The following is a 19,899-nucleotide window of genomic DNA, read 5'->3' as shown; positions in this document are numbered from 1 at the left end:
TTATAGACGTTATCCTTAACATGTATTTCACTAGACCTTCTTTACAAATCCACATGTTGATAAATAATAATGCCCAGAATATGTAATAAGCAAGGCACTCCCTGCTTAAAACACAACCAATAAGATGTTTCACAACGTGAAAGCATTTATAAGTAGTGTAAAATCACCAGTGACTGGGAAAACATATTTCCTGCACCACGGTAAATGTGTATGGGGAAAAAAAAAAAAACTTGCAAGTTTTACTAAAATATAAGACAAAAAATGAAAATTGCTTTGGCATTCATTTAGAGTAGATGTGACAGACCTGTGAACTGTAAAATCCAAATAATTCTTTAATATAATAACAACTGGACAATCTGGAAAATGCACTACAAACCATACAAAGAAATAATATGGTACCTTGAACACAAGACTGATATATACATATGTTACTATATTTATAAATGAAATGGATATTTAATTCAAATTAAATATACATTACTTATCTTTTAATATAATAACATAGTTATACTTCAGTGCTTCGTGGCCAAATATTTTAAAATACACCACTAACCTTTTACTAGTTTGATCAATATGAATTGATAGAATACAATGACCTAAATGACCAGAGAAAGTGAGCTTTTGGGTTGTTGCTGGCTTTTGGTGAGCTGTGGAAATGCAAAATAGGTTCTGCTAAATCCGTTTTCCAATCAATTCCCACAGATCATCATTTAAAAGCTCACTGTAGACATGCTGAGAATTGTCTGACTGAAGTCTGGTGCTCACTTCTCTATTCAGCTTTTGACACGTTCTTATTGCTGAGCTGCTTTTACTCATTCACTACTTGTGGAAAGATTTTGCACTGTGACAGTTTACTGCATTGCAGGCAATGGAACTCTTTAAAAACAATGAAAAGTATGATGATGATGATACTTTGTTTCCTGGAACAACACTTTCCTTCTCTTTAAAATATTAGTACACAAAATGAAAAAAAAAGTATGCATATTTAACAATCAGAGCTGGAACTGGTTCTAAAAATGTGAGACAATCATAATTTTCATTATTGTTTATCAAGCTAAAATTACACAATTTTTTTTTTAATTTTACTATTATTATGCTAAATTAATTCCTCCCCCTTTTAAAGTGCCTGTTAGAAGAACAAGTGATCAAAAGAGGAATGTACATGCAAATTTGAATGTAGATGTAAACACCAACCCCTAGAGAGGAAGACAAATGTAAAAGAGGAAGAGGTCAGACAAATCAGAGAACAAGATCAAGACAACATTTAGTTCATTTAATAACAACAAACATACAGGCGTAGATGGTTAATTTTCTTTACATTTATTTCTTTTTGCATTACTGAGATTGAAACTGCTCACTCGGCTACCCTGTGCAGACCAAAACCACTAGAGAAGATAACAAAGGTGAGGTTTATAAAATTTATTTTTTCACACTCTCCAGTTTGAGAGACGCCAAGCAGTGACACAGTGCAGAACCTCAGCTTGGTGGCCGGAGCGCTGCCTTTAGGGTGGAACATGATGCTGTGTGGGCAGCTCTTTTTCAAAAGTGTCCCTCTGTCCTCATCGACAGCTCAGCTCAAACAAATCTCAAGTTTAGATCATATCTTCAGTCCAATTCTACTCTTGAGACAAAAGCTGTTCGCAAACCTAACTGTAATAACGTACAATGTTGATTGATGAAAGAGTTAAGGTTATGCTGTCATCAGCCATTCAAGCATGAAAGTAGAGTGAAAGATGGCATGGGAAAATGTTCATGCATGAGTTTCTGACAAAAACAAAATCTATGCTGCAGCTGATTGGTCAGTTCCCAGTCTTTTGTTTCTGTGGCACTGCATATTTTGCGCTGCTTTGATACCCTCTGATGAAACTAAAGAGTTTGTTACAGTCATGAGAAAAGAGCATGAAGAAATAAGTAAATAAACGCATACACGGAGAGGCCAGGACAGTGGGAAAATGACTGGGAAATGGGTATGGATTTCCTGTCTGCTTGCTCTTGCTTTTCGATTAAACTTTGTTAATTCGATGGCTCATTTTTCATCCGAGCGACGGTGACATGGTGCTGGAGAGCCGATCGTCCCCTCTACCTGTGACAGCACGATGACCCACTGCACCACCCTGAAGGCAGACCAGCCCTGCCAGTGTTTCAGCGCACACATTTCCTCTGACCTGACTGCACATCTAATGGACCAAGCACCTCAAAATCCTTCCACACCTTTTATAAAGGAAGAACTGTAAAGCAGGCAAGGGAGGAGGGGGCCACCACAATGGGACTGATGTGCAGGAACATACTCACAGTGATGTGGTAAAGCAAGAGAGTAGTGGGTAAGAAGAGGGATGCATTTCAAAGGCAATGGAACAAATAATCTTGAAAGAGGTAGTCATTTGTTCATAAATAGGGACTCCTGATTGTGTAACACAAGCTTATTTTTACTTGCACAGATGGTCATAAATATATGTATATATTAAATATTTGCTAATATCTCTTTTTTTAAAATCCCTAAAAGCGTCATGAATGTACAGTTTCTACATCACTGAGAGTTTGTGGAACCAAATGGTAAAATGCAAGAATATCTGGTAAACACAACCAGCAGTGAATCTGACACACATTTACATCACACGGAACCTTGTGCGGAACATACATATCTCAGAGGTCAAAAGGTTTAATGAACAGATACAAATGTAAAGGACTTTTCAACTCTTCTTCCTGGAGAGCTTCTGAATCGGCCAAGTGCTGGACCATCAGACTCACTCATTTAGACTGTAGTAGGATGTCAGGTTAAATTCCAGTTTGGGGAACACAGTCGGTTGGACTCTCGGCTTTCCACCAAGGCCAGAGTTGAAAATCCCAGTGGTAGTTTCCAAAAATGTCTAGAGGTTGCAACAAACACAAACACTTTTCCACACTGATTATAAGGTATTTCCCTCTACAAAGCCATATCCAACCATTAAAGACATGCTTTATATGCATTAAAATAAATATATATAATATGCAAATAACTAAAAGGCTGAAAAAGATTTACCAAAAAAAAGTATGATGATTACAAAAACAGGCAGTCCTTAAAAACAACATTAAAAATAATTAACTTAATGACAACTTTGTTTTCATGATGAGACCAGAAAGAAAAAAAAGCTGGAGGCAAACATGTTTTGAAATAATAATAATAATAATAATAATAATAATAATAATTAGAAGAAGAAGAAGAAGGACAGACACTGTAAACGTATGACACAGAGACAGCGGTGCTGTAGTATTTTACCACAGCCAGAATGAGAATACCCTCACACACCTCATGTGTAATGTAATTCTAATGGTACACTACACACATAAATATGCCGTGTGACAAAAACTGAGTATGTCAAATATCATTGGAAATTTTCCTATAGCAGATCACACTGAAAAAGTAATATTTTAACACTCTCATTATTTTATATCTCTTACACAAAACACCCTATTTCCAAAAGGATTCTTTCACATAACACACAAATACTTCAATTCTCAGTACAAACATATACTCCAGTTTTCAATACAAACATATTCATCACCACATGGCAAGGACAATGAAAACTTTCGATAACGCAGTAGGAATCTCAGTGCTATTCATTTATAAATATCAATCATTGTTGTAGTTTCAGAGAGGCCTTAACAGTTATATCATGTTTATAATGTGACAGTAATGTACCGAATGAATGCATCCGTTCAGAAAACACTCGAAACAGTTTGACAGCACAACAGAGACTGTTTGAAAAATACAATGGTGTGTGTTCTTTTTAAAAGGAGTTCAGTATTTTCTCTAAACAATACTGAATATGTGAAGAAACATTTAAGAAAAATAAAATATGAGGTGTGTCCTGGGAAAACGTTACAGAGCACGTTGTGACTGACACAGTAGCAGGAAGTGGGCTTTATAAGCAGGACTCAGACAAACATGGCTTGTTCCTTTGTTTCTCCAGGACACCCCTCATAAATGATTGTCATGTCTTTGTATTACAGCAGCGAATGGACAGTGCTATTTCTTTTCGAAACAACTTAAGATAAGACAAAGAAAATAAAACGGACACGCGCAGACACAGAGAGAAGAGTTTGTAAACAGAATCTATCAAATCAGTCACCAATTTCCCAGCGACCCTCTTCTAGTAGGGTTGCAGAAATTGGGTGGTGCATTTCAGGTGAGGAGAGCTCTGACGTGTCCGTGAAGCTCCGACTTCTGAACAGGACAGCAGTCTGTCAATACCGAATGACCACCCAGACTAGAGACTAATCTATCCGCTGTACTTTTGGGCAGGGGGTAGATCTGGGGGCAGAAACAAGAAGGTTTCAACTGGGTCTGGATCAGGGTTCAAAGTTCTCGCTCTGGGCTTACACTATGCTTGCTCTCAAAGGAAAAAAATTCAGTGAGATGACATGAAGGGTTGAGGTCATGTTGTGTAGGTGAGAGCATGGGTACAAGTGTTGGGAAACACACACAAGGCAGCCCTCTGTTTAGGTGTTGAGGACTACTAGAAGACAAAAAAAAAAACTGCCACAGACACACACTGACACCCACACATTTTACTTCTCTTTCCAGCAGTGTTAGGTGGCCCACTTCTACACTAAAAATGACTAATGAAGAAGTTAGTTCTGCTACGGTATTTGACCTGAGTTGAAAGTATGCAGTGTGAAGCACTCCTGTCCAAACCCGTGTTGTGTTTCGCTATGGGGGACCTGACCTCAGCTGGACTGGGCCAAATGTGAACACCCGCAGGGGTCAAACCTGGGTGAATCACTGCGATGGACTCCTTTGAGCTGACTCACCCCAGGGTTGGAAGCCAGTGTGAAAGCGGCTTAATTCAATCCACATGTCATAGTGGGTTGCTAGGAAACTGGAGTTAGCAGGAAAGTTCTTCTTTGACAAACACTAGAAATGTGGACCCTTACGAGTAAACACAGTGGGAGAATCCCCAGCCCAAGGATGGAAAGCAGCAGTCTTACCCATCACATGATTCATGAAAATGAAAGAGCGAGAAAAAACTTTTATGCTGTACATAAATCAGATGTTATATATATAAAAATCCTGCTCGCTGTTTTCTTTGGCTGCTAAATATATTACTTTTTTCTAACCTGATGACGAACTTTTTTGTCACTTACTGTATAAACAAATATTTTGCAGGAGTCAAATGAAATTTATGCAGGTGATACCGGGAACTAAAACAGATTTTGTTTTTTTTTTTTTTTTTTTTTTGTGCGAAGTGAAGGCCATCAAATATGAAACATGTACAACTTCTGGAAACAGAAACGGTTTTGTCATTTTTTTTAAATGATGCCATTAAGGTATAACGGTAGGAACATGTCTAAATATCTATTTAAGTATCCTATCATCGCTCCCTTTGTGCAGTACCACATAGGTGTCATCATGGTTATAGTTTCAAAGATAACAAAAAAGTACTTTCAAAATCACACACTCAAACACACGTATGCAAGCAATGACAAGAAAAAAATCAACATACGCAAATGTTATTTAAAAAGTGGCAAACACCAAAGAATTCAATAGAAAAATCAAGTGACATCAAGTGGGTGTGTCTTGTACATGAGGACAAGGAAACTTGGCAAATGAAAAATTCGAACAGCTAAAGCTAGTGGAAGACAAGGCTGACGTGAAGAGTGGTCAAGGAGAAGTGTGGAGAGAGCCGGGTGTCGTGCCACGACCGCGGAGGATGCTCGACGCTAGATGCGCTGGTCCTGAGGGAAGCTGTAGAGGACCCGCAGGCTCGCGGCGGGTGGCCGTAATGTGGGGCTGCTGGAGGGGGGCTGTGCGCAAGGACCGAGGGGCGAGACGGCCAGTGGGGGGTGGGCCGGCGGAGGCCGAGGCTCCAGATGAACCTCCCAGGGTCGGGACCGATGACTGTTCACAGAGTCAGCCGGGTTTGATAGCTCTTTGTGACGCTTCCTGTGGTTCTGTGAAAACACAAGAGTAAGAAGGGCACAGAAACGGACTAGCGGAGCGACTCCATAACAAAAGGAAATGAGGGATATCGGTTCCGTTCGTACGTACGGTGCCACTGCACTCATTCAGTTTTTGAACAGCAGCATAATACTGTTCTGTTTTCTAAGTACCAAACTTGAAAAAAGCAGAAGTACGACGCACAAATTTTCACAGTTGATAATAAACAATGAGCTGATCGTCAGTGTTTATGGGAGTCTTTAAGACATTACTGCGGTACCATCTATTACACATATTCAAACGGCATCACATTAAAGCAGCACATGCAGATTATTGATTTACTTTAAGAATGGTTAGTATGTAATCCTGTGGCTGGATATATACAGTAACTGCACACATTGTGTTCAGAACATTATAATTGTAATTACAATGGCGAGAACTGACTGCGATTATAAAACCTTGCTTACATTCATTAAAATAACTTTTCTTACTGAGGTATAATTGGGTGTATTGTTCCTTCAGAAAACAACTATTATATAATACAACCATTTTATTTTAAAAATGACACTATTTTTTAAAAATACCACTTTATCTGCATGAATAATAAAGATAAATGATGTTAATACAATTTCTCAGCACGAGCAAACAACATATTCACTGTGTATTATTGGCATACACCTGCAGCAAAAGACAAGATCTGATCATGCTTCCTTCTCTACGTGGGTGTGAGGTGACATCTGGCCAGGGCCAAATGAAGCAATACTTCAATGATTTGTTACCATGATGCAATTACACCCGCAATCACATGCTTCCTGAACTTGGCATAACAAGGTCAGAGAAAAGCTGTGCCAGAGTCACTTGGTTAATTTGGGGCCACGTCTATATTTGTGGCCCTCAAGCGACAACCCCCCCTGGTTTCCCCTTTCTGAAGGGTCTTTGAAATGCTAATGGACACACATGTCGCTGAAGTGCCATCACACAGACGCTTGTGTAATAATTACAACACGGCAACCATTGCACTGTTCACTGTGGATTGGGCTGTGGTTGTAGGAATGGCATGGGAAATGTGTCATAATGGAGTAAAAATGATGGGAAAAAGATGGGGGCTGGAGGGGACTTGAAGTGAAGTGATGGAGCACTTACGCGCTGGCTCCGAGCATCTTTACGTCTACGATCACGAGGATCCCCACACTGAGCATGGCGTGGTGGTCAGAGGTGGCGTACAGCAGCCATATGAAGCCCGCGGGAAACAGCTGGTCAGCTTTTATGTGGACAGTGGGGAATGATGGGATACAATGGGGCATAGACGATAGGCACGCCCTCACGATAGGCCGATTATGGATGCACAGCAAGGGAGAACTTTGAAAGCTTGAGGAAGAATCATCATGCATGTGGCCCAGCCAGGATAAACAATATGAGCTTTTAGACACTGTGGTGTCATAAAAAGAAAAAAAGCCATTTTTCACAATATGTGTCCAAAACTTTTAATGCAGATGAATAGACTTATAATAAAGCCTAGAGTTGTATAGCACATCTGCATATATATGTTACTTTCAGGGAATTGAATAGGTATGAATGAAGAAGAGCTTTATGTGATTTTTTTGTGCTTATTAAAGAAAAGCCTTAGGAAAACAATTACTTCATGTAAGTATTATCCATACTGCCAAAAAAACTTGCAGTCTGGAAAATATGTAGTTCTGAAACTATGTAAATTGGAATTTTAAAAAAAAAAAAAACTTATGTAAACACAAGGAGAACAACATTGCACCGAGCTGAGATTACTGAAATAATATAGTGCATAAAGTAGGCCCCATCACTTTAGTAACAAGATCTTTTCGTCAAAAGTTTATTTTTTTTTATGTCGCCAGCTAAGAACATTGGTCCGAGTTAACCGTGTTTCTGTCAGGAAATTAATTACTTCAAACCAGATTTTGCTGAAACGTTTACAGGCGCTTAATAAATTAGCTGACAGCACTGGCTAATAATGACTTTCTCTTTTAGATGTGGCTGCTTTGCTGAATTTAACTGTCAGAGTGTTTGCAAAACTATTAAATGCTGTGGATTACAGGTTGGTTCAATTCCCACCTGCAAAATAGATATTTTAGTCAGTTTTTCCCACAGTCATCTGTATTTTGTAAAAGATTTATCAGAATAACTTTTAGTTAATAGCGTTGTACATTCTTAACATACTTTTTCTCTGCGAATATCTCACACATGAATCTCTTCAGGTGCACAGGAACTTTTTAATGAAGTAAAAAAAATACAGATACAAGCAACCTAATCTAACAAATAAACAATATTCAAAAATAATTTCTTGTAAAATAATACAAAATTGCCCTATGTGATTTACTTGATATTCATTAAGAGCAAACACTTTACTCAAATTGGTAATCATCTCATCTATAAAACGATTACTTTTCATATGAAGACTGCTTCACAGGATGCAACTAATTGCTGTTGCATTTAAAACTGCATTGCCTTTATGAAGTAACTGTGCAAAAATAAATATGCTTAAATGAGGACATCCTGTCCCACCTCTCCTTTAAATAACCATCTGCCATATCCCTGTCAACTCAAAATCAAGTGCTTTCCTAGCCCTGACTACACTCTCAGAGTTCAAGTGTGCTGCTCCTAGAACGGACGCGATCCCAGCGAGTGCACTGCACGATTATACAGAACGCAGCTAAGTTACCACAGTAATGAATCAATACAAGTGTTCTGAAGCAGTGTGTGAAAACACAGGAAATTTCTGGTGAAGCTGTGATCCTGTACAAACAAAACCAAACATGTTGTCGGCTCCATAGAGAATAGACTGTCTGCTGCTGGAGTCAGTACTTAACAGAGTGAGATATTGCAAATGAGCAGTTTTTTTTCTTTAAAACAAACATGAAAATGAATGCGGATTAAGGATAAATCAGTTTCTATGGTGTGTGAATTAATTTTAATTATGTATTCATTAATGTGTGCATCAGTTCGTGATATGCTCACATACAAAACAGCAGTTTTGGTATATAACTTGTCTCTAAAAAAGTATTTTTAGTGTATTATCATCGATCTGAATTTTAGAACATCCTTTTGGTTCAACTGAAATAAAACTTTATATTACATTTTTTTGTTTAGTTTACACTTTCCGCCAAACCAAAGCACAGCAATTCGCGCAGGCGGGTAAATCTTCACGGAGTAACTCAGGGTATATCTCAATACCTATGTCAAATGGTGCATTATCTCTATATTGTCTGCAGTATTTCCAGGCTGAAGGTGTAAAATCATTATCAAAGAAGGTTTTGATGACACCCAGTTAACTAAAGAGTAGGCAAGATTGATCTAAGCACCAGATTTGCACCATTTGCAAAACAAATTGCCAGTGATGTTCCCTTAGTAATCATTCTGATTAACAAAGAGATGCTAATGTCAATAAAAAATGAATAGGCTTCGCTCATTTTCATAAGATCATTCAGTGGCACTTCCTTCCTTCTGCTCTCTTTATGATGTTGTGCAGTGGGAGCACAATGTGGGGACCCATTAATGCTGGGACGTGTTTCGCAAAATGTCATTTGGCTCCGGAAACATGCCCTGCCGAGATGGGGGTTTCAGTGCTTAGCGTGGCGCTATGAAGAGAATGTCTTTTTGCATGAACTTCCTGTCAGAAAGGTCATGCCCCCTTGTTGCTTGGATGAATCACTGAGTGTTTGCTCATCGTTCATTGCCAGCTTTAAAACATGGCCCTTACCTGATGAGTACCCTGTCTCTATGTAAACTATATTGCTCTTTGACCTGAGTGATAGAAAAATAAGCCCCGGTAATTTGTTTTTCTCCCTCTTATTATTTTGCTGTTTGGCTGACATTGTTATACGAAGTGACAGTTTTACTGCAGCAATTCGGGTTAAGCAATTGTCTGAAGGGTAACCGGCTTATACCCTCATAAGACTTGAAATGAAAACAAGGCAATTAAAAGGCCGTGTCCATTGCCGTTATGCTGCCAAGCAAACACGTTCGAGTTCAAGATCAAATTGTTCAGGATGAAGTTCACCATTCCCACCTTTTTTTGAAAGGCCATTAGATATTTCTAAACAGCAAACTGTAACATCTCACACATTCACGAGGTCCTCTTTAAGCACCAAGGGTAAATTCCACATTTCTGTGGTAAACCTTTTCGGTGTGAAACCTCATACATAACAACAAAGAAGTGATAATCATGCAGATTTGTTGACTTTAATCTCTAAATAAATAAATAAATAAATAAATAGTGCTGTTTTTAAGGATACCACATAAATGACAAAGTAATTTTCTCTTTTCTCCAACAATCCTGTCCATTTTCATGCGGGTGACTGATGCTTTGATTTCTTTGTCACTATGACCAAGAGAAAAGACCTGCGATCTGAGTATCATGAAAAGCACCACTCTGCAAAGTGAATTGTTTACCTTGCAGGGAAACTTGGGAGGCAAAGCCTGCACTGTCATGTTTTGAGGGTTTAGCCAGATTCTGCTCTCTGGTGGGTCTGGGGTGCCGTTTGGGGTGCCTTGCGACAGATTGGCGTCCCGTCCTGGGTGTGTCCCAGCCCTGCACCCAGTGTTGCCGGGTTAGCCTCCGGCTCCCTGCAACCCTACTTGGGGCAAGCGGTTTCAGACATTGTGTGTGTGTGTGTATTTGTATATGTGTATGGTGCATGTTGTTTCATGCCTGTATGTTCTTCTAATGTATCAGGACTAAGAATTAGACTTATAGCTCAACATTACTACTAATAGAAATGCTAAGCTGAGAAAAAAAAAAAAAAACACACAGCACATGTTAGAAATAGGTGCCCTACTACTTTTAATTCACTAACATATCTCAGGTTACTGCATTGATTGTGTGTTACTTTAAGGACCACGGACTATTCAGTCATTAAAAAAAAAAAAAAAAAAAACACTTAGAGTGTAAGTTATTCATATTCATCAACCGTTCGTCCATCATAGTAACTGCTTGTACCGTGCGGGATTGTTGTGGTCTGGAACCTACCCCATAACACTTCTCAAAATTCTTTTTTAAGAGACACTGATTAGAACTGTACCTCTAGTATAAGGTAAGGTCTGACTTTACCAAATGCATGTCACTGTCTGCAAAGTCAACCTGAGCACAATGGTATTGAGGGTTGCAGTAGTTCTCAAGGGGAAACAAAAAGCATTCAATCCCTTTCCCATTTCCCATTTTTCTCTTTCAAGCTCGTGTCTATCTTGGACCTGATGATGGCATCCAATTCCTCAAGCTATTGGCTTCCTGCACCTCTTTGTTGCGAAGCAGTCCAAATGAAAAAAGAAAAGCTTCTTGACAAATTTGCCCTCTCTGGTGGCCAAACATCTGGTCCCCGCTTAAACTGCAAACCAACATGCTCCAACAAAAACATTTAAACCGAAATGAACCTGAACCATTTTAAAAGAACAAATACTTAGATTTCCTGGCCTTAAATTTAAATTTTTTTTTTTTTAATTTAAACTGTTATTATGGTTAAGGCTATTTTTCTTATAATGTTTGCATTGCTTGTTATATACAACAAATCAAAAGGGTTTAAACTGTGTTATTTTAACCAATGGGTTTTAAAATTACAAATTATCTTAAGTAAATGTGCTGGTGTATTCAAAAACAGAAACCAGATAATGCAGTCCTTCAGTCTTTAAAACTGAGTACATTACAGTTTTTAAAAATAAACTTTTTACATCTGCTTTTTTGTCTTAACCTTCTGATGTCCAGAACACTGTTCTTAAATACGACTAGAGATGGCCCCCTGCCTCACAATCATGCAGATAATGCTGATGCCCCTTAAGGACAAGCGAGTGACTTTAAGGTTGTGGCTTCTGTGTGTGTATGTCCTCTGCCACACTGCTGCTCTTTTCCCAGGGTTCACAGCATGCAGAACCAAAGTGGACAGTGGCTTTCAGACAAACTGCACTCCATTAAACAGTGTTAAAGTAAACAGCATTGGTACCGGTGTGATGACTAGAACGGCTGTAAAAAATTAGCTATTAAATAGCATTAAAAAGATTATCAGCTGTGACAGTTTGTCGCCGGGAATCCTTATTCCTTCTGGAAGATAAGTAAGAAGATTTACATTGGTGAGCTATTGGTACTATGCTGCATATTACAATTATTTTTCAAAAATGCTGATGTCTTATTTAGGACATTACAGCACGTTATTGTTGACAGATTCTCCAGATTAGGAAATAATAAGGCGTGTCAGGTCACCAGGAAACGCTGTACCTGGAATCATTATAATAATGAGAACTCTGAACACCTCAGTGGAGTGCAGTCAGGCGGCAGAGCAGAGACAGTGACAGATCGGGCAGGTCAGAATGGGCAGGAAGCAGCACAGCAGAAGGTGAGTAGGTGACTGTAGCTGGGGGTTTGGTGACAAAGCTGGTGGGCGGGTAGGTGGGTTATACAGACATTAGCCACAGCAGGTTTTGGGGGTGTGCCAGTGTGTGTACCTTGAGGCCGGGGGTCTGAGGGAAAAAGGCCTACAGTGGCATGCGCTAGTGAGAGCTAGGCTGGATGGTTGCATACTCGACCAGGTCGCCGCCTGGTGGCTGCACAGGGCCTCGGGGGTTGGGCGAGGAGGCCAGGGCCGTGGTGTCCAGTTCAGCATACTGGACGTCGAAGTCCTTGTGGCCAGAGTTCTGAAGGCGAGACAGGGAAGAGCTTAGTGAGGAGATGGAGTAGCGCTGAGGCCAAGCGGATGGAATAATGGAAAGAAAGCTTGGACAGAGAGAGAGGGAGAGAATGGGGGTGGGAAGAGAGAGAGAGCGAGAGAGAAAGAGAATGGGAAAGAGCCTATGGAACTTGCAAATGGAAGACTTGTAGGCTACTTTTTTAGTGGTATGCCACCATAGGAAGACTGAAAAGAGTAAGATGATTGGGAAGGATTATATGATGAAGGATTTATGAAGGAAATGGTGGAAAATTATGAAAAAAAAAAAACGCATTACCAAAATGGAAAATAATTCATTACCAAGATGAAGACGATGAAGATTAGATGTACAACATAATAAATCAAAGGCTGCGTATACAAAGACAGATAGTCAATCAACATATATATAAACAGTTTTTTGCTTTCATTGTCCATAGTATATTCTTGAGTGTTTGAATAAAAACTGCACACATCAAGGTTAATTAATGGAGTAAAAAAGACTTAATCAGTCAAAAATGATAAAAAAAATCAAACAAGAAAACTTAAAGATCCAAGCACTTTTCAAATGAGACATGGGTCAATTGTCATGGATGAAAAGAAATAAAATTTATTTAGCATAATATTTACATGTATCAAGAGGAAATAATATTTGAATGACTAAAAAAAAATGAACAAAATAATAATTTGCCTTCTTTATGCCATAATCATATATTTTCAACTAATAAAGGTCACATGGCAAAGTCACGGACAACTGTCCCTCCCAAAATTAGCACTTAAATTGTACAGGAAATGCCCAAAGTGCAGCAATGTGTACGAACGGAGAAAATGACCACCACAGAACTGTGGCCCTCATTCTTGAGGAAGCTCTAAGGACCCTTCAAGGGACACCAAGCACAGAAAGAGGGCGCAAAAGAAAGCTGCTGAGGTCCTTCGGTGACACCACCTTAAATGCCACCAAAAACACTTCTTTCTCCAGCGAAGCTTTTTCCTTTTTCTTGTTTGAGTCTGCAGCGATGGGTTCCGGAGCTTCCGATCCGGCTCTGCCTTGAAGGTGTTTTTTGAGTTCAAAATATCACCCATATTGTTAAATTTTCCCAAAATGCTTTCAAAGTGTGAACGTTAAAGGAAGAGTAGTACGGGTGACTCCTAACTTACCTCATCTGTCTGTCTCAGAAGCAATACAAAGGCGGGACTGAGTGATGGGAATATTGTCAAAGAAAAATAGTGAAGCCTAGAAGAAATCTCTTGGGTCACTATTATGCCTTTCTCTCTGAGACTGAATTGAGGGCAGAGCCCTTCCGATAATTGACTTTGATTACCGTGCCTGCATTCAAACCTGCCTCTTTGCTACACTGAACGTACGCCTATTCTTCTTTCAACAACGGCATATATTATTTCTCGAAACGGACCACGAGAAGCATGCATTCTTTTTTCTCTCCTGCTCTCTTTCTTCATGACAGCAGATGAATCAAATAAGGAGCTCCGGAGTTAAGGACTTGCCACGCCAACTACTGAGTAGCAACGCCTCCTCCTGAGATTGGTGCCTAAGTCCTGCAGAGTTGCTTGGTCTCTGGCTTCATTTATTGCCTGCATCCTTTGGCAGTCAAGCAATCTCCTCAGGCAGGCCTGCTTTAATGACAATGTATGTTTCCTTTCTATTTGGCATTTGCGACTTGAAAAGCCAAACATCTTTGATAACCTTGGCAGCCACGCGTGTTTTGAAAATTAAGTTTATGGCTCCACTTGCTTACTGGATAAATCATTCAGGTCAGATGGCCCTGGATGAAATCTGCAGGCATGGCTTTCTCCATAACACCCTGAATGAAAGACCTAGAGTACTGAAGAATGCATAACCGTGGGCCTTTTTTTTTATCATCTGCAGCAAGTGTGTCATAATATCAGCTTTTCGAATCTTTGATAGGTTGGTTTTTATTCAGCTAGTTACCTAGGGAATTACATTGTATAAACACATACCTTTTGTGGTTTCAAAGTGGTTGGTTTTCATACTAACAAGAAATTGGATTACCCTTCATTTTTAGCTGAGCTGCCGCTTATAAGTCTGCGGTTCGATCCTAAACAAGGAAACTTCCATATTGTGCGATGCAGGCAATAGATTTGAAATTGCTTTTCTAAGGTTTTGTGAAAGTCACTTAACGTTTTCAAAAATCAATCCTGTTCGCTTATGAAACGATCATCTGTGCTGCTATGCCGACTGCGGTAATACAATTTTCTTTCTTCTTCCATGCAGCAAATGGCACTTCTGAACATTTTCAGATCTGAGCGGTGGAACGCTTCCAGGATGGGCCTTTGAGGAGACAAGAGCGTAACGTAAACACTGCCTGCTGCGGGACCAAGGCTCAGATGCACCTGAGCGTGGCTGCTGAAAGCACAACGTTTGTCCACCCGGAGAGAATAAGGACATTTGCGAAGGTACAAAAGTGGAAAAACTTCAAATTCTTCTACTCCCTACTATGACTGTATAATTCAAGAGCCATAAGAAATGACAGCAAATAAAGATTTAGATTTAAAAGCTTCAAGCTATAAATTATTATTATTATTGTTATTTTTTTATGAAAACATGGTAATGCTTACCTTGAAGTAACCATGTTTACTCCTTCATAATATTGCATGAACATGTTATAGCAACTCAGAGCAGGTGATCAAAGGCATTTCATAAGAATTCATAAACTCTTACTCTCATGCTTCATTGCAGGTTATAGTATCCGACATGAACTGCCAGGACCCGTTATGGTATTCAGTACTGGCATGCGTGGTTATGAATGCATTAAAACAGACATAGTGACATACAATGAAAACTACCTGAAACATGAAATCTAACCTTGTCAGTGAAGAGAAAAAAGGTTCCTGTCTAGAACCGAATGTTTGTGGTGGGCAGATGAGTGTCAGGAGCACTGAGTACATTGGGGATGTGGGAGGGGAGGCACTGGTGTCACTCCAGTTCCTCTGAACTAAATGTCTGCAAACACACTCCAACAAATGAGCAATGACAGCGAAGCACAGTCAGAGATGGGGGTGCAAGAACAGACCCAGAGAAAACATTGTCCTTATAACACTGGGTGCTGCGAAGAGTATCTCCCCAGTGTGTGTGTGTGTGTGTGTGTGTGTGTGTGTGTGTGTGTGTGTGTGTGTGTGTGTGTGCACTTGGCACTCCTGTGCATTTCTTTTTCCCCACTGTTTGAGTCTCTGTGTGGTCCACTTCGGTGCGAGTCTACTCATTGTTCTCCGGGGGATGTGGATGGTTTCTTTTCACCAGATCCTGAAGCTTTTTGCCTACAGTTAATTACATGTGTTCTGGTGACGGCATCTCAATAAAATTATACCGTATTGTAAAAATGTAAACCATGGAAAACACTATTATTTACATGCAGCCAGAGATTTATTTTATGGGCTATACTTACATTCCTGGTCAGAAAATTCAAAACTTTTCTCATGTTTATGTAATTGCACTATACCATGAATGTGTGCATGAATTAAATTTAGGGAAATTATCCCAGAGTACCTAAACAAATAAAATATAAAATCAGATAAAATCTGGCCAAAAGGGCTGGAACAGTGTAAACATTGTTTGCGCACTCTGAAAAATAACCCTCTTCAGTTTAACTTACATGGCAAGTTATGTTCTGAAATCTCAGTTATGTCTTCACTTGGGCACGGTTTAGCTGTGAAAAGCCTGACAGTTTTCCATACAGAAAGAACAATGACTTCCCTCACTACCCCAGAATTACACATACAGCTGTTACCGGTGATATTCAAAATAACAAGCAAACCATTCATGAGAAGTGTTTCCTAAAACGATCTGTGCAATTCAAGAGGAGGGGGGTCAAGCCCTGCTGCGAACCTTTGGACTGGACAATCTACATGTAATCATGTGCTTAACTCGTGGTCCTGGGTTTCTCAGCACCATTTCACCTCAGTGCACACAGGGGATGTTTGAGCCCTGTGCTGTTTTCCCAATTGATTTGTTACTTTAAATTCTCTAGTGGTACATGCTGTGGAAGGATATCGATCAGCGCTGACAAATGCCTATATATTTTCTCCTGATTTTTGGTGTCATTGATGGTTGCTAACGATCAGAACCCCGGAAAACTGCTTCAAGATGGGGCCACACGGCAACGCTACTCACCGCCTCAGATGGAGCCATGTCGTAGTAAGGGGGTTGGAGTGGCAGTTTCTGCATCTCATCCTCCTTGTCCAGGTGGACCACCTGTGTGAACACAAGGAGCAGGTCAGGTGTGATCATGTGAAGGTACCTCCCAGCTCCTGGCAGCTTTGCAGAGACCCACCCTTTCCCCTAGGACCGGCAGAGTTCTTGCAAACCAAGCTGCAGCTTTGATTCAAGCTCAACACTTGACTTGATATCACAGCTGCTATTACCATTCCAGTGTACTTCAAGACTAATTTAAAAGATAATAGAACAGAAAATTGAAATTTAATCTGTACAATAAATTCACGTGAATGCTGGACAGCTACTTGAATACTGGACTTCTTGGACAATGGTACTTGATCACATTTTTGAAATTTTGCAGTTTGGTTGGTATTTGGTTGTACCGTTTGCATGTTTCTATTTTATTTCTTATGCTGCTCTGACCCAATGTTGCTGCTGCTACTAATAAAAAGCATACAGTAAAGGAAAAGCATGCTGTGTCTGTGGAGGTGTATACATTTTTTCATAAAGAGTCTACTGGGTTGTGTTTTATTGTCACATTTTTATTGCTGCGGCACAGCCACTGCCACTTCCTTATTGCGAGGCAAAATGACATGTTTAGGCAACGGTAACCAAAGTGTTTGCACTAAATACACAAGAAAAAAATCTGGTTTTGCATTTGGTAATTAATTCTGTAATGTGGCTAATGTCTTTGCACTGTGTGTTTACTCACATCTAAATGCAAGCTGTTAGGATTAAACTGGATTATTGCTCAATGCCAACAGTTCTTACAAAAGGAAATCCAACCACAATAAGAGCATGGAGGTGGTTTAGAAACAATTAGAAGGTCCCAAATAATAGTCAGCCCTCATCAATCAGAACCAGGCCAGTGTTTGGAGTGCTTGAAGAACCCCCTAAATGACATGGCTGGTTGTACTCGGGAAGCCCTTACATTAACCATTTGGGTTTACCACTCACGGTGTGCAATTTTTTACCACGGCCTTCAGAAAACATTGCCTCCACGCGCTGACACTGCCTCGCAAAGTCAGCCAATGCTGTCTCTTTGATAGTGGTGGAAGAGCACGCAGCCCTTTGCTGACAAAGCCAAGGATGCCTTGGGCACAAAGAATATCTCGAAATTCCTTCAAATTGCATCAGAGGCAAAATAAATAAACAAATAAACACTGTGGGCCTAAATAAACCACTGATTTTTATGAGAAGTGATAACAGCATCGCATTATATTTTTCTTGGAGAAGAATTAAAAAAAAGAAAAGCACTTTTTGTTTTCAGAGGCTTAAACTCTATCTGTTCGCTCCGCTCCGAGGGGGGCTCACTGAGACTCCACCGAGATGTTTAAACGACGGATAATCCCCCCTAAATGTGCCTTTTAAACAGAGATTGTCAACAAAGGAGCAGCAGACTTCCACTTTGCGAACGGTATATTTACGCGCTACAAAAATGTGATTCGCACGGAACAGAAAGTACAGTGCCGTAAGATTAGTTGGTACATGAAGATTACTCCGGTGTAGACAGTGTGTTTCCGACTGCGCTGCAGTTCCGCAGGTTCCCGGCGTAATCGCATTTTCTGTTCGCGCTGCTGTCGAGGGTATCTTTCTGCCCTCCTTTCAGCTTTGATTGCAGTTATTTCTAGATGTCTCCTACGCTCAGCTTTTGGGAACCCCTCCCAGTACGTGTGTGTGTGTGCGTGTGTGTGTGCGTGTGCTCAGGCTCCTCTGATATACACTGTCAGCCAAAGGCTTCATGTCACATTGCACCTAAATGGACTGGCACTAGATGAAAGGGGAAGAGTGTGACATGGCGAAACATCCATAGAGGGCACTGATGTAGCGGTCGGTCCACTGAGATACCCCAGCTGATTCGAACCCAGGCCTGCTGAGGGACTCTTGTTCTCCCAAAGGGGTCCTCTGTACTGCACTTTGAAAAAAAAAACAGATCGTCACTAGGTTTTGCTGAATTCTAGGAAACTGATTTTCCTTGATTTTGCCGTTTTGCCTGCTGGTGTGCAAGATACGGTCTTGGTTGGTGGCTAATCTCCTTCCACTTCCGTATCAAAGAGGGAGACAAAAGTATGCAACAGAGCATAATGAAGCATGGGGAAGGGCAGTGGGAAATACATTTCTAGGGCAGGAATACCTCCGACTGTGAAGGAAATGGAGAAAAGTACACAGCACTCATGGAATTAAAGAGCTTTGTGTAAATTGCAGCTGCTGCATATGCAAAAAAAAAAAAAAATGCAGCGATAAGGACATAAGAATTTAAAGGTGCACTGAGACACGTGGCTGAATGCATGAGAAGCATTTACGTTCAATGCCAACGGCCCTGTTAAAAATTCCACGATTCTGGGAGGCCGTTCTCCTTTAGGCGTCACTTTTCATGCCGCAGTCATCGAAAACCGTGTCTTCTCGCAGAGCTGCTCGCTCTTCACCTTCCGTTTGACTGTGTCACACAGGGTACTGTCTCGTCAGCCAAAAAAAAAGTCCTGCCACCATGTAGCAAGCGGCAAAAGGACAAAAAGAGGCGAACGACAACACCAGAATCCCCAAAAACATTATTCAAGCTGTTCCCCCCATTTAGTTTATGGATAAAGATCAGCACCGACAGGGCAGTTTAACTCAAAATACAGTTTAAATAATTTTGATTCGATCTGAGAGGAATGTCATTCCTCTAAATTAAACAGAATTGATTCTGTTTCTGTTTCCTCATCTCCAAAGGCAGATTTATGTAGCCTACTTGATTGGGTAAATCAAAGAAAAGAACCCAGGCAAATCCGAAATGGAACTTGTTTGCGATTATCATCAATGTTTCCATGTGTTTCCTGCCAGCTGAGACTGATAGATGCCTTTTACTTTTGCACCGACCTCTGGAGAGTTGTCCTAACTCAAAACAGGCTCGAAGCGCGGCGTCCGTGGTTTATTTTTACACTGAAAAAGCAGATGTCCACTGAGAGGGAGCCAAAAAAACAGGTTTTAAACATATCACCAAGTTGTCAACCCAGCAGAAGAGGCAGAGAAATCTCTGAAGAACAAATGAGCATCTTGTTCAATTCGAGCTCTTAAAAATATCACTGAAGGAAACGGAACGCCGTCTTCCTCGAGCAAGGCACGTTCAAAGTTAAACGTCGGTTTGTAAGGTG

The 19,899-nt window shown here is 40.3% G+C and overlaps 1 protein-coding gene across 1 annotated transcript in view; it reads right to left on the bottom strand.

Moving 5' to 3' along the window:
* Positions 1-5,645: 5,645 nt before the first annotated feature.
* Positions 5,646-19,899, bottom strand: part of nectin1b (nectin cell adhesion molecule 1b) — a 142,344-nt gene continuing 128,090 nt past the window's right edge. Inside the window, exons 8-9 of the mRNA XM_029255695.1 lie at positions 16,724-16,804; positions 5,646-5,931 (exon numbers count right to left, since the gene is read on the bottom strand). Of these exons, the coding sequence (XP_029111528.1) occupies positions 5,701-5,931; positions 16,724-16,804 (312 nt within the window). The 3' untranslated portion in view covers positions 5,646-5,700. The remainder of the gene's footprint in view (positions 5,932-16,723; positions 16,805-19,899) is intronic.

The sequence above is a fragment of the Scleropages formosus genome, chromosome 10 (assembly GCF_900964775.1).
Source record: "Scleropages formosus chromosome 10, fSclFor1.1, whole genome shotgun sequence".
In the NCBI taxonomy this organism is placed as follows: Eukaryota; Metazoa; Chordata; class Actinopteri; order Osteoglossiformes; family Osteoglossidae; genus Scleropages; species Scleropages formosus.
This window is presented reverse-complemented; position numbering and strand designations above follow the sequence as displayed.